The following is a 19,380-nucleotide window of genomic DNA, read 5'->3' on the forward strand; positions in this document are numbered from 1 at the left end:
AAATATTTTCCCATCTGGAATTTGCTCTTTTATAGTTTCTACTTCTATAATGAGATTCCCTATTTTTTTTCCTCATTGTGTTCATGATTTCCTTTAAATCCTTGAACATATTTATATTTCATCTTAGGCTTGTATATAATTTTACCATCTGTCATCAGCATGTTTGTTTCTACTGAATGCTTTTTCTCCTGATTACAAATCACATCTTCCGGCTTCTTCACGTGTTTGGAATTTTTTAGTGGGCACTGATTGTCATGATGTGACACTGCCAAGTGACTGGATTTTGTAGTTTTCCTTAACAAAGCGTTGACATTTGTTTAGGCAGGCAGTAAATTTACTTGCAGATTAGCACAATTCCTCCAAACTTTATTTTTAGGCCATCTTAGGATGGGCATTGGAGAAGGCAATTGCAACCCACTCCAGTACTCTTGCCTGGAAAATTCCATGGATGGAAGAGCCTGGTAGGCTGCAGTCCATGGGGTCGCTAAGAGTTGGACACGACTGAGTGACTTCACTTTGACTTTTCACTTTCATGCATTGGAGAAGGAAATGGCAACCCACTCCAGTGTTCTTGCCTGGAGAATCCCAGGGACAGGGGAGCCTGGTGGGCTGCTGTCTATGGGGTCGCAGAGTCGGACACGACTGAAGCGACTTAGCAGCAGCAGCAGGATGGGCATAGAGTATTCTTCATTGGAGGGTAACTGTGCCCTACTCCTACAGCAAGGCCTTTCGGAAGCCTCCACCCTTCACCAGGCTTCTCTATGAGGCCTCTCTGCTCTGGTCGGTCAGAGGTGAATGTCTTCCCAAGCCCGTGAGCTCAAGTGGTGGTCAGTCTCTGGTGTTGTCCCTCCTTCACTGGCTGTTCTATGTCCAAACAGCCAGGTATTGAGCCCAAGACTCCAAGCAGGCTTCTAGAACTCCCTCTTTCCAGCTCCCTCTCCCTTAACTCAAGCCACCTCTGCAGACCGCAAATCTAGTCTACCCTCACCCCCCCCCACCCTGACTCACTGATAGCACCACGATCTACTGGGACAGCCTCCCTGTACTAATCTCTGGAGAGTGTCTCCAAGCAGAAAGCTGGCACGGGGGACTTGAGGACCTGAAACTTGCAATGTTTGTTGTCTAATGTCTGAACACAATTAGTTCAGTATTCTGCTGGTCTTACAGTTGTTTAGGGCAAGAGGGCTATTTCAGTACCAGTTATTCTGCCAGTGCTGGAAGTAAAAATCTTACTTTTGTTTCTATTAATGCACTGCTTGGTTTATTGAGAGATTATTTTTGGCTCTACAAAAATAAGCCTTTTGGGGAATTCCTGGTGGTCCAGTGGTTAGGGTTTGGTGCTTTCACTGCAGGGGCCTGGGTTTGATCACTGATCAGGGAACTAAGATCCTCCAGGTCGAAAAAAACAAAAAGCCTTTCATTTTAGTTCTTTTTCCCATTTAAAGAGAGAAAACATTAAACCTCTGCAAAACTGACAGAATACTCCTATGGTATGTAGTCAAGGAGGACAAAGCCTCATCTACTGTCTATTGTAGGCACATCTACTGTCTACTGTAGGTAGACACTGGCATCAGTGAGGCCATCTCTGCTAAGGTTTTCTCACAGACTTAAGGATAAAGCAATTGATGTGACATGAGGTTAATATGAAGAATCTTAGAAAACTATGGTAATCCTCATCCAAATATGCCCTTGACCAGTGAAAAAAGCTACAGAGGTTCTAACACCATCTGATATTAAACACATTTGTGAATATGAAGCCAGGTGTTTTGCTCCTGAACTGGACATCAAAGATGAAAGTGACACATATTGGCAAGTCGGCGGTCACTGAACAATGTCAAGTTCTTACTCCATTCAAACAACAGCAACCTGAACAATGATGCTTATTTTGAAAGAAGTTTGTTTTTACTTAATTACATAATTTAGATTTTCTTTATAATTGAGGTTTCTTTCAGAGACTGGTCACTGCATTGCACATGAAAACAGAGAGACAGACTCATGCAACTCTCTGGAACAAAATGGTCTTCTTGCTAAAACTTTTCAATGATATAGAGTAAAACTTGACAGTTTTCAAAAGTTTCTGTAGTTTTAATCAGATTGTCAAAGTAGTCCCTGACCTCAAAACACTAATAAGTTCTATTTCACAACACTATTTAACAGTTGTGCAGTCCGTTATGCTGCAAAATTCAAACTATACCCTAAAAATGGGCATGTTTATCATATAAATTATATTTCAATAAAATGGATTTTCAAAAACCACTTGGAATGAGGTAGGACAGATGATTTCTAATCTAAGGCCAAGGAAACTCACTCAAGAGCCAGAAAAGAGGACAGCCCCAGTCACAGACACCCTGGAGATCTTCCCACTCCCAAGGATGGTGGGGGAACCACTTAAGTTCTATTACACCCTTTCTTGGTTTTTAACATCATTTAATACCAACATCTGCTGAGTGCTGTGTGTCTAGCATGGAGTTCACTGACCCCTTGTGACAACCCCATGAGGCAGGAAGCAGGGGAGCCGACATGTATGTTCACATATATTAGGAATGCCGTCCGAGTTCTCACAGGTAAGGACAGGTGGACCATGATGCAAATCTGGGTCCTTCTGATTGCAACAGTGGACCTCCCTGCACACCCACAGGGGCAGACGCCACTCCGGGGATGGGGACACACTAGGGAACAATGAAGTCTCCATTCTCACAAGGCAGAGGGAGGCAAGCAGCATGAGATAAAAAGAACATGGAGATAACTTGGCTGGTTTGCTCTGTGATAAAGCTCCATGGGAAAAGAACAAAGACAAGAAGAACGGGGACGGGAGTGGGAGGGGGGTGTAATTTTAAATTGGGAAGGATGAGCAAGACTCAGAAGGCAACATCTGAGCGAAGCCTAAGAAGCGAGCAACGGGGGAACAGAGCGTGTCCAGGCAGAGGGGATGGCGGGAGACCTGTGTTTCAGGCCTGTGGCTCCTGCAGATGAGCAACATGACCCAGGCCCTCGGGGGTTGTAAGGAAGCAGGGTTGACAGCAGATGTGGGCCTGACAGGATCCCTGTGGCTACTGCGTACAGACAGGCTGCAGAGGACACGAGGATGAGCAGGAGTGGTCAGAATGATTTGGGCAGAGGCGATGGCCATCCAGCAGGTGCTGCACCTGGAGCCGTCCAGGCCTTACCAGGCTCTGCATGTGGTGTGTGAGAGAGAAAGGTCATGGGTGCTTCCAGGCCGCTGGCCTTAGTGACAGGAGAGTGGCGCTCCCTCAATAGTCAGGGAGGGCTGGAGGAGGCAGAAGGCAGCTGAAGCTTGGACATACCAAGTCTGAGATGTCTGTAGAACATCTAAAGGGGACAATGGGAGGTGAGGTGTGAATCCAGAGACCACGATGCAGGTCTGTGCCGGCCACATCAGTGTCCTACCAGAAAGCACAAGGGAACACACACAGCACAGACACACAGGCGCAGCCGCTGGTCCCCTGACCTGAGTTCATGGGGCTCCACGTAAGAATCCTTTCCCTCTGTTCACACAGAGAAGATCCTGCCTTTTCCCCCATTTATCCCACATACCCTGGCCTACCGTCCATCTACTTGCCATTCTTCTTCAGAAGGGACACTAACTATGCCTCAGAGACAAATACCAGGGCATGGTTAAGAGTACAACTGTAAGTCATCAAGCCTGAATTTGCACAGTGGGTGTCACTTACTACCTCATTTGTACAATACAGACAACATAACCTGGGCAGACAGTAAGGCACACAACATCACAGCAGTGCCTGGGATGTGTGAATGTTCTCCAAATAACTTGTTGTTTGACTTAAAGAAAAAGAAACAAGAGACTAAACCTGGAGGATGTCAGAATAAGGAGAAAGTACCCTGACAGAAGATCCGTGAAAACGGTCAACTTCAGCACAAACCCATTTCAGACTGTGAACAAGTGGGATGAAAAGAAGCCCTGAGGGTTTTGGGACAAGTCAAAAAGTAACTGCAAAATTTAGGGATAAATGATGTGATGAGAGCCTTGGAGTAAACAACCTGATGTGGCTGTGTGTGAGGAGCCAGGGAAGCTTGGTAGGGGGAACGTGAAGGTTACTTCTAACACTCTGTTTTTGCATATGTTGGAAATCTTCCATAATAAAAAGTTACAAAGAAAGAAATAACAAGAAACAAGGGTGCAGGGAGGCTCAGAAGAGGTGGACAGAGAGTTCAGAGATTTTGAAGACAGCTTTCATGCCACCCCCAGCAGAAACTGGAGTGAGGCTTTCTCACCTTAGAGAGACATGGACAACCTCTAAACCAAACTCCCCGTGTGGGACAGGCGGCCTACACTCCCCCATTGTCTTAGGATAGGTCCTAACGAGCCATCTTCCTGTGAAGTTGAAAGCCAGTGTTTTCTCCCAGATCTTCAGACCTACTGCTACTCCTCCAATTGCTCGGCAGTAGTGTGGAGCCCCAGGTGTGTGCTGGGTACAGGAAGCAGACACGCTACCTGCCACACAGGGCAGTCGGCAGAGCCAGAACTAGCACATGCAAAATTACAGGCCCGGCTGGTTCTTCCCTGGCAGTCCAGTGGTTAGGATTCTAAGCTCTCAGTGCCAATTGCACAGGTTCACTCCCTGGTCAGGGAACTAAGATATCACTAGCCACGCAGCCAAAAGGAAAAATAAAATTACAGTCTGAAGCGAGAGCTTTGGGGAACCCAGGGTGGGGGCGTTATTCCTCGGTGTCTGGCACCTACTGTGGGAAATGAAGCGACGAGCAAGGGAGAGGCACAGAGTTCTGGGTTGTGAGAACATTTGCGAAGGCCCTGCGACAGCACCGCGGGGAGAGATACTTAACCGTGAAATCAGAGTTGGAGCCCCCAGTCTATGGGAATGAAGCCCCGCCCCCCACTCCGCGGTCCCGCCCCCATGACAGGCCCTGCCCATCCCGCGGCAGCCTGGACCTACTTACTCCGCCCCTGAATGCTATGGCCCCTCCCCTCACCGCGGCACAAGCCCAACGTAGCCCCGCCCCCTGGCCTCAGGCCACCGCCCACTTCTTTCGCCCCGCCCTCCCCACTGCAGCCCAGACCCTCATTGCCCCGCCCCGTGACGTCATGGACCCGCCTCGCACACCGCCCCCACCTGCTGCCCCCACCCCAGGTAGCCCCACGTCTCACCAGCTCGAACCGGTTGTTGACTCGGACTCCCTCCTTCCCTGAGCCCCGGGGGCGCCGGCCACCTGGACCCCGCTTTGGGCATTCTTCTTCCACATCATCGTCATCATGAAGGACAAACTGCAGGGCGCCGGGCCCGAGGGGCTCCTGGCCGCGCTGTTCCCCCCTCAGCCTCCGGAGGGCCCGGCGCGACATAGGACCCAACAGCCGCTGACGTCCGGAGACAGACAGAAGGAAGAGCAGAAAAGAGAGCGGCCGGCGCGCCTGCGCATTTAAGGCGAGGTGGCGCGAGGCTGGCGTGTCGCGTCTGCGCCCTGCTGCCTTGCGGAACTTCCTCTCTGTTGTTGATAGTATTAGAAAAGGCTCCGACACTTCCGGGCGAGTTCTCGCGCGACTTGGGAGTCTCCACGGGCCGGTGTCTCCGGGTCTTCTGGGCGGGGTGGGGCTCTGAGCCTCCAGCCCCAAGTGCTGGTCGGCTGGGCGGGCCGGGGGCGGGGCCATCCTGTGCTGGGCGCCTCTGAGGCTGCCCGCGAGATCGTCCTGTCTTCCTTAAAAGTAGGCGCCTTCAAGCTGAGGCGGAGAAGACAATGGCACCCCACTCCAGTACTCTTGCCTGGAAAATCCCATGGACGGAGGAGCCTGGTAGGCTGCAGTCCATGGGGTCGCGAAGAGTCGGACACGAGTGAGGGACTTCACTTTCGCTTTTCACTTTCGTCCATTGGAGAAGGAAATGGCAACCCACTCCGGTATTCTTGCCTGGAGAATCCCAGGGACGGGGGAGCCTGGTGGGCTGCTGTCTGTGGGGTCACACAGAGTCGGACACGACTGAAGCGACTTAGCAGCAGCAGCCAAGCTGAGGAGCTTCCCAAAGCTGCGGACTGGACAGGTTGAAGATGAAGGTCCTCTGGACTCCCCTCCCCGGACAGGCTGAAACCGATCCTTAGGGTCCGCCCTGGGAATTTGCCCTTGTCATTAGTGAGTCTCTGGTGATTCTTCCGCACGTCTGGATGGGGGGAATCCGTGGTCTAACATGGAGGCTCGCCACTCTGGCCGTGTGTCATAACCTCGCGGGGAGGGGGTGGGGGGGCGGCTTACAGTAAAGGTCGACGACTCACCCCTAGAAGTACCGACGTGGGATCTTTAGGGGACTAGAATGTGCAGGCAGATTTAAGAAGCCCTGCCTTGCAGAGCAGGGCAAGATAATCTTGATCTGCCGTGGATATGGGTCTTCTCACCCTGACGGAGAAGAGCAAAGGGACGCGGTCAGTTGGACTACTCCCAACTGCGGCACCAAGCCGATCCCTGTACTGAGTTATTACGTCGCCCTAGAAGGTCGATATCCATCCGTTTATAGATAAGGGGACTGGGCCACGTAGAATGTAGTCTTTCTTTCTTCTTGCCTGCGGTTCCAGAGTTCAGATGAGGAAGGATGCTTGCGAGGACCCAGAAGGGAGGCAGGTGTGTGTACCAGTGCCCGCACCGCTGGCCTGACATGCATGCTAGTCCCTGGGATCTGGAACTCCTTCACCATGGCTGGCACGTGGCTGCTGCCTCAACCCCCCACAGGCGCCAATCCAGCCACCAAGAGTTAAGCTCACACAGACAGGACCTCCAGGCCACACTCCTCAGGAAAATTCTGACTGTGCAGGGCCAGGCTAGTCCCAGATGTGACTAGCTTATGCAGGCTTGTCACCTCACCTGTGGATGGAAACGTACGGGTGTCACCTAAAGCTGCTTCCTGCTCTGCTGTCCTTAAGTCGACCGTCTGGTAACTGTGAGGGGTGCCCTCCCTGAACAGGCAACTCTGAACATGAGTCTCTTCCAGTATTCCCAAAGGCCTGGCCTGAGCTGGAAGCTTGGTTGTGAACAGTTCTAGAGCGAGCACCCTCCCTCTGTCAGGAGGTACAATTAGGTGAGCGGAGGTGGGGCAGGTTTGCTGGGTGGACTCTACAGCTTTCTTCCCCTGGGTTCAGCAGGAGGTGAACCCACAGCAGCCAGGCTGTAGGAGCACTGGGAACCCTAGACCCTCCCTCCTGACCTCACCTTGGAGCCATGTGGGCCCTCCTGGCTTAGCCCAGCTGTCCCAGGGTGGCTTTCATTTCACGGTATCCCTGTGAGGATTAGAACCCAAGTCTCTCCTTATTGGGAGCATGGACCTGCATGTGTCCCCTGCCTGCTTCCTCATCTGCGCTATTATCTGCCCTTGGGGATGTTATCACCCTTGAGGTGCTTTCTCCTTGCTGGCCGTGTGACTGGGAGCAATTCCTTACCCTCTCTGTGCCAGTTTTCTCAATTTAAAATGGGAATAATACTCCCTGCACAGGAAGTGCTTGGAACAAGTCTGGGAACTGGATGTTGTTACTGGCTGCTCTCTCTGTGTCACTCAGTGTCCCTGGATCCCAGCTGGGGAAAGAAAGCACTTCACCTGAAGGCCCGTCTGCTGCATGTTCTGTCCCTTGGGGCCTCCTCGGGCCTTAGAGCCTGGCATCCAGCAGGCCTGGCTGGGTGCATCTTGGTCAGTCCCCTCACCTCTTTGAGCCTCAGCTTCCTCATCTGTAAGATGGGGTGACCACAGAAGCCCACTGCAGAGCACCTGGGTGCCCACCTGCACATTCCCCCCAGCTCTGCTGGCCCTGAGCGAACCCTCTGCCTAGAGAACAGCAGTAGAGATCTGGGGGACGAGGCCGAAGGGTCCCCCAGGCTGGCAGGTGGTAGAAACCAGGCTGAGCGGCTGTCACACACGCGGCCCTGCTGGCCATAAGACCAAGATGGCCAGGTCATGGAGTGAGCCTGAGCACCCTCGTGTCATGACGGCCCCCGCCCCTCAGAGCCTAGCCTCTGCCCTTGGAGCACAGGCCCACCGCTTCAACTAGAGAGCTCAGTTCACACCCCACACTGGAGACTGTGAGACCACCTTTATTAGACCACCTTTATTAGGCCAGGAGTGGCCATGGGTACAATCTACGGAGTGCCTTCCCGTACCAGGACCTCCAGCATCACCAGGACCCCCGGACCAGCACCACCCCAGCACCTCTGAGTGTGCTCTGCTTGTACCCACCTGCCCCTCCTTGTCTCAGTGAGACCTGCTCCCACCCCTCCACCCCGCCCAAGGAATCTCGAGAGGAACAGTCTCCCCAGGGAGGGTCCTGGAGTGAGCTCTGGGGGCCAAGGGACATGAATATAAATATATAGGCTGTGTGTATATATTATATAAACGTATGTATATATGTACATGCACATCAGGAGGGCGGGTGTTGTTGTGTCCCAGGATGGAGACGTGTCAGCCTGGTCCAGGCCTAGCCCGGCTCCTCACTGGAGGCATGGCTGTCTGGGGGCACCTTGAGAAGCGTCTGCCAGGCAGCCCGGGGGCTACGGGTCATCACTTGAGGTCGAGTGTCCAGGTGTTCGGGACATACAGGGACTGGGTCTGGCGGGCACGACGTGGCGTGTTGAGGGCATCCACGCTCCTGCGGCTGGAGTGCACCACATCCGCCACGAAGCCGGTGCAGTCACTGCACACGTCCTTCATGACACAGCCGTGGGTATACATGTGTGGGAACTCCTCCTCCACGCTCTGCCACTGCAGCCCTTGCAGGGATCTGGGGCAGGACAGAGCCGTCAGGGGGCCCTGCCCAAGCCTCTGTGTCCCCCATACCCATGCCAGGCAGAGCAAAGTCCACCCCACAAAAGCCCTTCCTTGGGAAGAACTGGGAGTCTGGGCTCTGACCACTCAGTGCCCCCCATCACTGCCTTCCCCAGCGGAGAAACCCCACCCAGCTCCCAGCCCACCAGGAACATCACCAAGGGCAGCACGCACTGGAAGGTGTCTCTTCTCTGTGTTGGCGTGGTTTTGGCAGTTGACACCCTCTGAGGACTCTCAAAGCCCAGTGTGTAGACGGGGATGTGAGCAAACTTCTTAGAAGGCATCTTCATCTGCAATACAGAGAGACACTCCAGGCACTCCGCTCCCCCCAAAAGGCCATCTGCCTGGCCAGCAGAGGAAGACCCTGCCTGAGGTCACTTGCTCCCACATGTTCACTGGACACCCCTTCACACCTGGCATCTGGAGGCATGGCTCCCTTGCTTTGTAGAGCAAAGTGTGCCTTTTTAACATGCCAGGTGTAGCCCAGTGGCCTGTATGTAACCATCACTTAACATTGAAGAGGGGTCATAAAAGGCAAGGGTTTGAAAATCATGGTGGCAAAAAACCCTCAAAGAGATGACTATCTCCGGGATAAAGGAGAGGTAAAGGAGTGACACCCAAATTGCACCCCAGATGTACACAGACACCACAAGCTGCTGTATATAAAACGAGCCATTCCAAAAACACTCGAGGACTGTGGTGTTGGAAGGAGACTTTAGAGAAGGGTTTCTTGGCACTGGCCTACTAAAACAATATTTTTTTAAAAAAAGAACCATCCACAGGGTCTTTACACTGCAGTCTTGGGCAGTGTAGGAGTAGGTTCTTCCTGGAAGGAGATGAAAGAAGTGACTAGTGAGGGGGGTCATCAGACTTGAGATAGCAGAGCTTCTGTCCACCCCCCACCTCATTCCCGGACAACCCAGCCAGGCTGCAAGACGCTCAGGACACGGGGCCTCGCTGACCCCAGGTGGTCCTCACCTTTATGCTACAGGAGTTGCAGACGGCTCTGGAGAGGAAAGAAGAGGGTTAATAGGGTCAGCTCGAGGGGTCTAGCACCCGGGTCAGGCCAGACTATTGCCGCCTTCTGCTTGCCCCCTGGCTACATCAGTGGTTTACTCTCATTTTACTCCCAAATCTTGCTTTTCTTTTTACTTAGCTCCACACCCAAAACATTCCTTCCTTCCAGGCTCTTTCTGGGGAGCATGTGATCTTCAGTGGAGGGTGCCTGATATCCCCCACACATAAGCACTACCGCAGCTGGGTGACATGCCCAGCTTTAAGCAGTGAGTAATGTTTATTTCCCATCCATATGTGATTTCGAAAGTACATGCCTTTTTGTTGTAAAAATTCAGACACTATAGAGAATTTTAATTCAGTCATGAGTCCTCTCCTATATAGCCCATTCTGGAGATGCTCCCTACTAGCAAACTTTCCATGCTCCAGATCTAAGCATAAACGAATAAAAACATACATTTAAAATAAGAGCAAAATACATGGAATGGGGTATCCTGTGTACTATCCTATAAAGATACATCAGGGTTATTCTCCACATCAGTGCAAACTGTCCAAATTCATTTTTTAAAACAAGGGACCATATACTCATACTTAATCTGTCATCAACAAACTTCTGTATTCATTTGATTTGATTTCACTGTGGTCAGGGAACATACTCTGTATGATATGAATCCTTCCACATTTCTGAGACCTATTTTATGACCCAGAATACAGTCATGTTGGTGAGTGTTCCATGTGCACTTGACAAGAATGTACATCCCACTGTAAGGACTAAGTTTCTGTAAACATCATGTAGATCAAGTTGGTGATGGTGTCATTCGAATCTCCTATACCCTTAGTTTTTCATTTCTCTAATTATAACCATGGATTTAGCTATTTTTCCTTGCCGTCTGTCAACATTTTGTTTCATGTATCTTGAATCTCTTGATAGGTACATAAGGTGTTCAGAATTATTTCCTCCCTTTATCACCATGAAATGAACTCCTTTAACTCTGGTAATATTCTTTGCTCCATAGTCTACTTTGTATGGTATTAACATATCAACTCAGGCTTTCTTTAGACTACTATTGGCATGGGGTATCTTTCTCCATCCTTCTCCTTCCAACCAATTTGTGTCTTTTATTTAAACTACAGGTCATGGGAATTCTCTGGTGGCCCAGAGGTTAAGACTCCACACTTCCAACGCAGGGGGTGTGCCTTTGATTCCTGGTAGGGGAACCAAGATCCCACAAGCTGCATGGCACAGCCAAAAAATAGAAAATAAAATACATGACTTATAGACAGCAGATTGTCTTGCTCTCTTTAATCAATACGGGAAACTCTATCTTTTAATTGGATTGTGTAAGCCATTTATTGTTTAATGTAATTGTTGATACAGTTGGGTTTAAGTCTCTCATCTTGGGATTTTTTTTTTTTGTCATGTTTGTTCTTTTTTCCTTTTTCTGCTTTCTGATTTTTTTATGATTCCATTTTATTGGGTTGGCCAAAAAGTTTGTTTGGAAAAACCCAAATGAACTTTTCAGTCAATCCAGTATATTCTTTTTGACTTACAGGCTAATCCAACGGTTGTGTTTGGGCTCACAGGATCATCTTTAACTTATCACAGTTTTCCTTCAAGTAATATTTTACCATCTAATGTACAGTGTAAAAAACTTACAACAGCATATTTCTGATCCTCACCTTCAGTCTTAATGATAGTTAGGATATTTTTACTTATACATCTGTTAGAAGCTCCAAAATACATTTTTTATTACTTTTTTGCATTCCTAATAAACTTTGTTTGGATGGCAGACTGAATTTTACCTTGCTGGGTGCTAGATATTGGCTTACCATTTGGTTTTTTTTTTTCTCATTTATTTATTTTTGGCTGTGCTGAGTCTTCGTTGCTGCATGGGCTTTTCTCTAGTGCAGAGGGTGGGGGCTCACTCTAGTTTTGATGCACAGGCTTTTCATTGCAGTGGCTTCTGTTCTTGCGGAGCCCAGGCTCTAGGTGCATGGGCTTCAGTAGTTGCAGCTCCCAGGCTCTAGAGTGCAGGCTCAATAGTTGTGGCACATGGGCTTAGTTGCTGTGTGGCAAATGGGATCCTCCCAGATCAGGGATCAAACCCATGTCTCCTGCACTGGCAGGCAGATCCTTTACCAGTAAGTCATCAAGGAAGCACTGGTTTACCTTTTAAAGAGGCAATAAGAAGAGAATCTTTTATGTTAGGAGAGTTACATCTTAGTAGCTACTGTTTCTAGTGCTCTTATTCCTTTGTGTACATTCAGCTCTCCATCTGGCATCATTTTAATTTTATGCAGCAGGCCTCGTTTACCATTTGTTCCAGTATGGGTCTGCTGGTGGCTTTCGTTATTTCTCAAAGTGTCTTTACTTTTGCCTTTGTTTTTCACACAAATATTCTTGTACAGAATTCTAGATTGACCACTTTTTTCTTCTTTCAGTACCTTAAAGATGTTGTTCCACTGATGTCCTGCTTGCAGTGTTTTGATAAGAAATCTGCAGTCTTCTTTATCTTTCTCTGTACATAACATGTCTTTTATTTGCTGACTGATGTTAGCAATTTCTCTCTCTTTTAGGAATTTTTCTTTGTCACTGGTTTTATCATTGATCAATTTGATTGTGTGTCTTGGTGTGATTTTATTCACATTTCTTGTGCTCGGGGTTCACTGAGTTTCTTTTGGGTTTATACTTTTCATCAAATTTGGAAAACCTTTTTAGCCATTATTTCTTCAAATACTTTTTCTGCCCCTACATCTTTAGGGACTTTATTCACAGCTGTATTAGGCTTCTTAATGTTACCTCTCAGCTTGCCAATGCCACTTTCATTTTTAATTCTTTTTTTTCTGTGTGTTTTGTTTCAAATAGTTTCTACTGCTGTGTCTTCAAGTAACTAATCTTTTCTTCTGCACATTACTCTCAATGTCTAATCTGCTATATATTATCCAGTGTAATTTTTTTCATCTCATACATTTCATGTCTAGAGGTTTGATTTGTCACTTCTTTATATCTTCCATGTCTTTAACTTTTTCAAGGTATAAAATGCAGTTCAAAATTTTTAATGTCCTTATCTGCTAATCCTATAATCTGGGTCAGTTCTCCATGATTTGATTGGTTTTTCTCACCATGGGTCATGTTTTCCTGCTTCTTGACATGCCTGATAATCTGCAATTGGATGACAAGGTGTTTTATCTGGCTGGATGCTGGGTATTTTTTTACTCCTATTCTTGAGTTTTATGGGCTTCCCTGATAGCTCAGTTGGTAGAGAATCCACCTGCAATGCAGGAGACCCCAGTTCAATTCCTGGGTCGGGAAGATCTGTTGGAGAAGGGATGGGCTACCCACTCCAGTATTCTTGGGCTTCCCTTGTGGCTCAGCTGGTAAAGAATCCGCCTGCAATGCGGGAGACCTGGGTTCAAACCCTGGATTGGGAAGATCCCCTGGAGAAGGGAAAGGCTACCCACTCCAGTACTGGCCTGGAGAATTCCATGTATAGTCCATGGGGTCACAAAGAGTCAGACACGCCTGAGCGAATATACATAGACACATAGACTTGAGTTTTATTCTGGGAAGCAATTAAGATACTTGGGAATAGTTTGGTCTTTTCTGGTCTGACCTTGTGATCCGTTAGTTCTGGAGCAGCACTCAGTCTAGGGGCACTTATTCCTGGTAGTGAGGCAAGACCTTTCTGTGATTCACTCAGCAGCCCGTGAGTCACAACTTGCCACCTTGTTTGGTGGGAACAGACACTATTCCTGGTACTGCTCCTTTAAATCTGTATGACAATATCAGTAAACTTTTCCTCTAAAAGCTCAGACAGTCAACATTTTAGGTGTGGGTAAATGAATAATAAACAAGTGAGTGTGCTGCTGCTGCTGCTGCTAAGTTGCTTCAGTCGTGTCTGACTCTGTGCGACCCCATAGATGGCAGCCCACCAGGCTCCCCGTCCCTGGGATTCTCCAGGCAAGAGTACTGGAGTAGGTTGCCGTTTCCTTCTCTAACGCATGAAAGTGAAAAGTGAAAGTGAAGTCACTCAGTCGTGTCCAACTCTTCACGACCCCATGGACTGCAGCCTACCAGGTTCCTCCGTCCAGCGGATTTTCCAGGCAAGAGTACTGGAGTAGGTTGCCATTGCCTTCTCCAAAGTGGGTGTGACTGTGTTCTAATAAACTTTATTTCTAAAATAGGCAGTGGGCCAGGTTTCCACACCCTCAGTAACTTCCTTCATGTATGTGCTGATCAGAACTCTGAATATGCAAGGGGGACCTTGTGCAGGTATCTGAGACCTGCTTCCTGGAGAACCCTCTCCCCTCTAGATATCTGTGCTGTGAACTCTAGCTGCCCGGGTGCCCCTGTTCTCAGCTGTACCTCCTCCACTGCAGGAGCTGAACAGGCTTGAGTCCAGAGCTGAGGCAGTCGTAGGACAGAGCTTACCCTATCTGCTTCCTGGTGCTTGCTTCATACCTGATTGGTTCTTGAGAATCAATGTTTCATGCCTTTGCATCTTTTTTTTTTTTTTTCCATTTCCTATGGAAAATGCCTGTTCTGCTTCCTGTTACCCAATCTTGGCTGAAAGTGGGGGCCCCTCAGTTGTTAAATTAAAAATTTTGTTCCTTGGTTACACTGGTCACAGTGCCTGATGGAACATGCCCCAAATCACAGGAAGCTCTACTAGACAGAAACTGAGAGGCTTCCTACCTCCTTCCCATGTGAATTCACAGCCAAGGTGTGTACAGAAGGCTCACCTCTTGCAAAAGAGACAGGTGGGCGGCCATGAGAACAGTGGGAACTTGGTTCGGCAGCAGCAGCAAATCTGTGAGGAAAGCCTGGTTGGAGCCCAGTGTTGTCCCAAACTCGCCAGGCCCAGTCCTGCCCGCACCTACCCCCTACCCAGCTCCTCACCTTCCCCTTCTTCAGGCTGCTGAAGAGCTCCTTGTTCTGCACGAACTTCTCCATCTCTGCCTTCACCAGCACGCGACGCACGTCCATCACCTCCTCCACTGTCAGAGCCAGGCTTTCCACGGGGTGGCTGAACTCCTGGGGCAGGAAGCCTGAGGCATTGGTCTCAGGCTCTCAGGGCATCTCCACAAGTTCCCCACTTCCCTGAGGACTTGGCACCTTCCTGGCTTCAGTCTAGGCAAGCTCCCCAGAACGCCCATGCCTTGAAGCTGTACTGCTCCTGGGACACTCCTACAGGTAGCTCTCTGACCTGGCCCTTTGGGCTGTCACGGTGAGTATACCCTGTTCTGCCCCCAGGAGAACAGTCCTGTGTTCTTAGCACAGAATTTGACTTCTCAAAGGGTCACTTCCTCTTCTATAAAGTAGGGTATTTCAGCTCCACTAAGAAGATGCCATGTCTGGCACCAGAATCAAAATGTTAGCTACCAAGACAAGGTGGCATGGGAGGCACCAGAGGATGTAGGAGTTGGATGGTGTTTGTAGTCAGATTTTCTATTTACATTTGTTGGCCAGCTGCTACTATCTGGCACTGGGTGAGTCTGGGAACTTGTGTTCTCTCTTCTCACCTGAAGCATCCAGGTCTCCTGGCTTCTGATTAGTGTTTCCTGTAGCCTGGTGGTGCTGTTTATATATGAACAATTCCCCTCTAACCTTACAGATGTTACACTCACTGTACACATTGCCAAGAGATCTCAAGTTTGGTGCTCAGCAGATTGGGTTGAGGCAAGGTCATCAGAGATCAGGGGTTTGATAGCAAAGCCTCTTGGAAAGCTATCAAGATCTCAGCTGGAGAAAGACTCACGAGACTTGCTATTAAACGCATGTCCCTTGATTGCTTGATATCCCTCCCTTCAAGAGGTGGTCCTGGGACTTCCCTGGTGGCCCAGAGGTTAAGAATCCACCTGCCAATGCAGGGAACAAGGGTTCGATCCCGGGTCCAAGAAGATCCCACATGCCACAGAGTCACTACGCCCATCTGGTGCAACTACTGAAGCCCATGCACCTAGAGCCTGCGCTCTATAGCATAAGAAGCCACTGCAGTGAGAAGCCCTTACACCACAACTAGAGAGTAGCCCCTGCTCACTGCAACTAGAAAAAGCTGGTGTGCAGCAACAAAGACCCAGTATAGCCAAAAATAAATAATAAAAAATAATAACATCTTTAATAAAGAATCCATCTTTAAAAAAAGAAGACAAGCCACAGGGCAACTAAGCCCTCACATCACTACTACTGGGCCCACTACTGTGCTCTGGAGCCTGCCCCACAACTAGAGAGGCCACGTGCATCAAGGAAAGATTCTGCATAATGCAAGGAGGATCCCAGGGGCTGCACCCAAGACCCCACACAGCCAAATAAATAAATAAGATTTAGTTCCCTAAGTAGGACTTAGTGACTGACTTGTATGGAATGGATAAGGTGGAAATGACAGTGTCAGTCCTGAGAATGCATCATAAAGACACTGGCTTCCTTCTGCTTCTCAGATGGCTCACTCAGGGGAGCCACCTCATGAGGGTGCTTCACCTGGGATGAGCTGGGGCCCCGCCTGGGCCAGGGGGAGGAGTTTCCTAAGAAAGGGTCCTCCAGCCCAGGTCAAGCCTCCAGGTGAGACGCAGCCCTGCAACTGCAGCCCCATGGAGGCCACTTCCGGGCTCTGGACCCAGAGAGATGATGAGACGGTAACTGTGTGCTGTTGCAGCTGCTGAGTGAGGGGTGATTTTCTATGTGGCCAGATACCTAATACAGGACTCAGAGGGTAAAGCATGCCTTTTAGTTGGGGAGTATTACAGTAACATGACCTTGACTTTTCGAAGCCTTTGAACATCTGTTCTCACTTGAGCCTCTTGGTAAAACCTCAATGAAGCAGTAACGACAGCCACCCTTTGGACCTCCCTCCACATGCCAGCAAGGTGCCCTGTGGCCCTGCAGACATTCGGCTCAGGTCCAAGTGGGAGCCTCAAGATGTCAGCAATTGTTAACTCTTCACGATTACAAGTCAGACAAAATTCACAGGTGAGGGAACTGCGGCACAGAGAGGGAAGGGCCCGGAGCCAGAGTTGAGACACAAGAAAGTGTTGTCCGGTGTCACCATGCTGCCTTCTCATGTGCCCTGACCCTGAGAGATGGGACTAGGCTGTGCCCTTAGCAAGGTCCTTCTCTGGCCTGGGCTGCAGTGCCCAGAAGACCCAGGAGGCGGCAGCAAAGACCAACCTCCCCAGACATCCACTGGGAAGGCCCCCACCACTCCTGAGCCGGACAGGGGCACTCCCCGTCCCCTCTCGCTGCCCCCTACCCTGGCCACCCTGCACCACAATGCTTCTGTCACTCACCAGCCACAGGTGACTGGCATCTGGGGCCGCGGAGGCCCCCTGCCTGTCCTCAACTGAGCCCATGTCACTGCGTGGTAGTGAGCTGGGGTCAGGCTGAGACTGGACACTGACGGAGAGGGAACCTGGTGGAAGAGACAAGGGCTGTCAGGACAACCCACAGCAGCTCTGGTGTCACAGGGCTGTGCTAGGCATGAAGAGGCAGTGGGCGGGATAGCAACCCCAGGCTTCAGCATGGTGGGACCAACTAACCTAGAGTGGCTGGCTGACGGACGGGAAAGGACGGAGCTGTGACAAACCCCAGGGGACTAGTCCGGTCCAGAGTGGTGTGCGTGCTCTCTGGGCCCGTTTCCACTGACAGAAAGAAAAAGATTAGAATGGTCTGTCAATCCATCCATTGGTCCAGGTGTCTTTCTACAGACCAATATGGCAAAGGTAATTATCTCTAGGTAAAAGAAATGTGGGGATTTTTCTGAAGTTTTACACTGGATATGGATTACTACTTTAGCGGAGTTTTAAAAGGTGGGGCATGGCTGCCTGAGGTGATAAATGTCCCTCCTGCAGTGCAAGCTCCCTCTGGAGCAGCGGGACCTGCAGGAAGGCGTCCAGGGAGGGAGGGGGCACATACCCGGCTCCTGGGGGCTTGGCCTCCAGGACTGCATGCTGCCTGCTCGTGGCCGGGACAGCTCTAGGCCTCCAGGGGGCTGAGGGGCCGGCTGCAGGCCAGAGGTCACCTCACTCCGGAGCTGCGCCAGGTCGTGCTCGGAGAAAGAACGATCTCGCTTCAGCGTCCCCTCTCCGCACGGTGACTCTTCCTCCTGTGGACACATCAGCCCAGCAACACCCTGTCCACCCTCTAGTCCAGCATCACTGTGACTGCTCTGCCCCAGTGCCTCCTGCCTGTCCCTGGACCAAGGTGTGGGGTGCACAAGCTGACTGCTATGCACTACCCAGGTCAGGGGAGATGCATTCCTCAGAAACCAGCCCCTGGCCTGAAGTCCCTGGAAAGTCCTGGAGATGACAGGCCTGGGGTCACGTGGGGTCACGTGGAGACACCCCCCAGCCCGGTCTCCAGGGTCAGAGGGCCATGCGGCCAGGGTGGGGAGTCACGCTGGGACTGGTAGGCTTTGCACCTCCAAGTGCGGCTGCCCGGTCCAGGAGGACGTGGCTCTCCATTTCATCCTTTTATCTGCTGAGGCAACAGTGGCTCTAGGCCACTGTCTCAGTCACCCTTGTGAGTGACCAAGACGGGAGAGGGTCCCTGAGCCCCACCACGCTTGTCCCCAGGGCAGACCCAGCCCCACAGCAGGACACAGCCTCACAGCAGGGTGCAGATAGGACCCAAAGCAGAGGGCCCACAGCTGGATGCTGCACCCTGGCTGTGTTCAGTTCCCCAGAACCTCCTTCCCTCCCCTCCTTCCCCTCCCCACCCCTTCCCCCTCCCCTCCCCACCCCTTCCCCCTCCCCTCCCCCACCCTTTCCCCTCTTCATCAGTCTCTCTTCAGGAACCTTTGGGCTCTGACCTCAGAAGTGTTCATCTCTTCCATCTCAGCCAACGTAGGCGCCTTGAGCAGGACCCGGGGCCTTGGGCGCTGGGCGCTGCTCCCAACATTCGTGATGGACAGGTTGATGCAGGAAGTGGACTTGACATCCCCAGAGCAGGCGTTGAGGATGCAGGGCAGAGAGCCAAACCCTGGGGGAGGCAGGAGGTGAGGCAGGATGGACAGGACAGTGTGGGGGGAGACGAGGCGCAGGGGAGGGGTGTCCCATGCTCACCCCGCTCGCCCCGGCCATCCCAGCGCCTGCTCTCCACGGGGCGTAGCCTGCGTTCCTGCTTGATCTCCTCCAGGATCTTCTCATGCAGAGTTCTCTGTTTCTGGGGTAAGGGGCGAAGTCTTCTCTCTGAGACCTGCAGGGGGTGTGGCGGTACCAGGTGGGGGGCCAGCTCCCTGGAAGCCCTGCATGCTCTGGCAGGTAGCGTCCCAGAACCAACCTTCCGGACGCCCCGAGGGGCTGGTACCTGCTTCAGTGGAGGCCGGGAGCGGATGAAGTCCAGGATGAGTTCGTGGGCATCTTTCTTCACTCTGGGAGGAATGTCCCCGTCAACCTGTGGGAGAGAAGGAGGGCAGCAAGGCTAAGGGACCATCTGCTCGGGCTGCAGCCATGAGAGGGGTTCACCCAGCCTCCCCCTCAGTGGCTGTGTGGCTGTGGCCTCCAAGACCTGACCACCAGCTTTCCCTGCATCTCAGATTCTTTATGTTGAAACGCAGGTCAGTGGCTTTACCTCACAGGGTCTTCA

At 50.8% G+C, this 19,380-nt stretch overlaps 2 protein-coding genes and 1 long non-coding RNA gene across 19 annotated transcripts in view; 1 reads left to right on the forward strand and 2 right to left on the reverse strand.

The window, feature by feature from the left end:
- The window catches only part of TCF25 (TCF25 ribosome quality control complex subunit), a 20,385-nt gene extending 15,023 nt beyond the window's left edge, over positions 1 to 5,362 (reverse strand). The window contains exon 1 of the mRNA XM_081508081.1: positions 5,147 to 5,362. Coding sequence (XP_081364207.1) covers positions 5,147 to 5,338 — 192 coding nt within the window. The 5' untranslated portion in view covers positions 5,339 to 5,362. The remainder of the gene's footprint in view (positions 1 to 5,146) is intronic.
- On the forward strand, positions 5,117 to 11,083 carry LOC145513044 (uncharacterized). Its single transcript, XR_014059074.1, has 2 exons — positions 5,117 to 7,055; positions 10,935 to 11,083. It is a non-coding gene; the product is annotated as an uncharacterized LOC145513044 (long non-coding RNA).
- Positions 8,044 to 19,380, reverse strand: part of SPIRE2 (spire type actin nucleation factor 2) — a 34,729-nt gene continuing 23,392 nt past the window's right edge. For 3 of the 17 annotated variants that reach the window (XM_081508098.1, XM_081508100.1, XM_081508095.1), the window contains 11 exons: positions 19,102 to 19,188; positions 18,858 to 18,990; positions 18,605 to 18,774; positions 17,710 to 17,899; positions 17,334 to 17,435; positions 17,085 to 17,206; positions 14,701 to 14,835; positions 14,544 to 14,611; positions 9,765 to 9,792; positions 8,961 to 9,076; positions 8,044 to 8,742 (listed from right to left, as the gene is read on the reverse strand). In XM_081508098.1, the coding sequence (XP_081364224.1) occupies positions 8,523 to 8,742; positions 8,961 to 9,076; positions 9,765 to 9,792; positions 14,544 to 14,611; positions 14,701 to 14,835; positions 17,085 to 17,206; positions 17,334 to 17,435; positions 17,710 to 17,899; positions 18,605 to 18,774; positions 18,858 to 18,990; positions 19,102 to 19,188 (1,371 nt within the window). In that variant the 3' untranslated portion in view covers positions 8,044 to 8,522. Of the gene's footprint in view, positions 8,743 to 8,944; positions 9,104 to 9,764; positions 9,793 to 14,517; positions 14,612 to 14,700; positions 14,836 to 17,084; positions 17,207 to 17,333; positions 17,436 to 17,709; positions 17,900 to 18,604; positions 18,775 to 18,857; positions 18,991 to 19,101; positions 19,189 to 19,380 lie in introns of all 17 variants that reach the window. The other 14 variants (XM_081508102.1, XM_081508097.1, XM_081508101.1 and 11 more) reach the window with 12 other exon arrangements.

Source organism: Giraffa tippelskirchi, chromosome 7 (genome assembly GCF_054371585.1).
Source record: "Giraffa tippelskirchi isolate mGirTip1 chromosome 7, T2T-mGirTip1v1.2.pri, whole genome shotgun sequence".
NCBI lineage: Eukaryota > Metazoa > Chordata > Mammalia > Artiodactyla > Giraffidae > Giraffa > Giraffa tippelskirchi.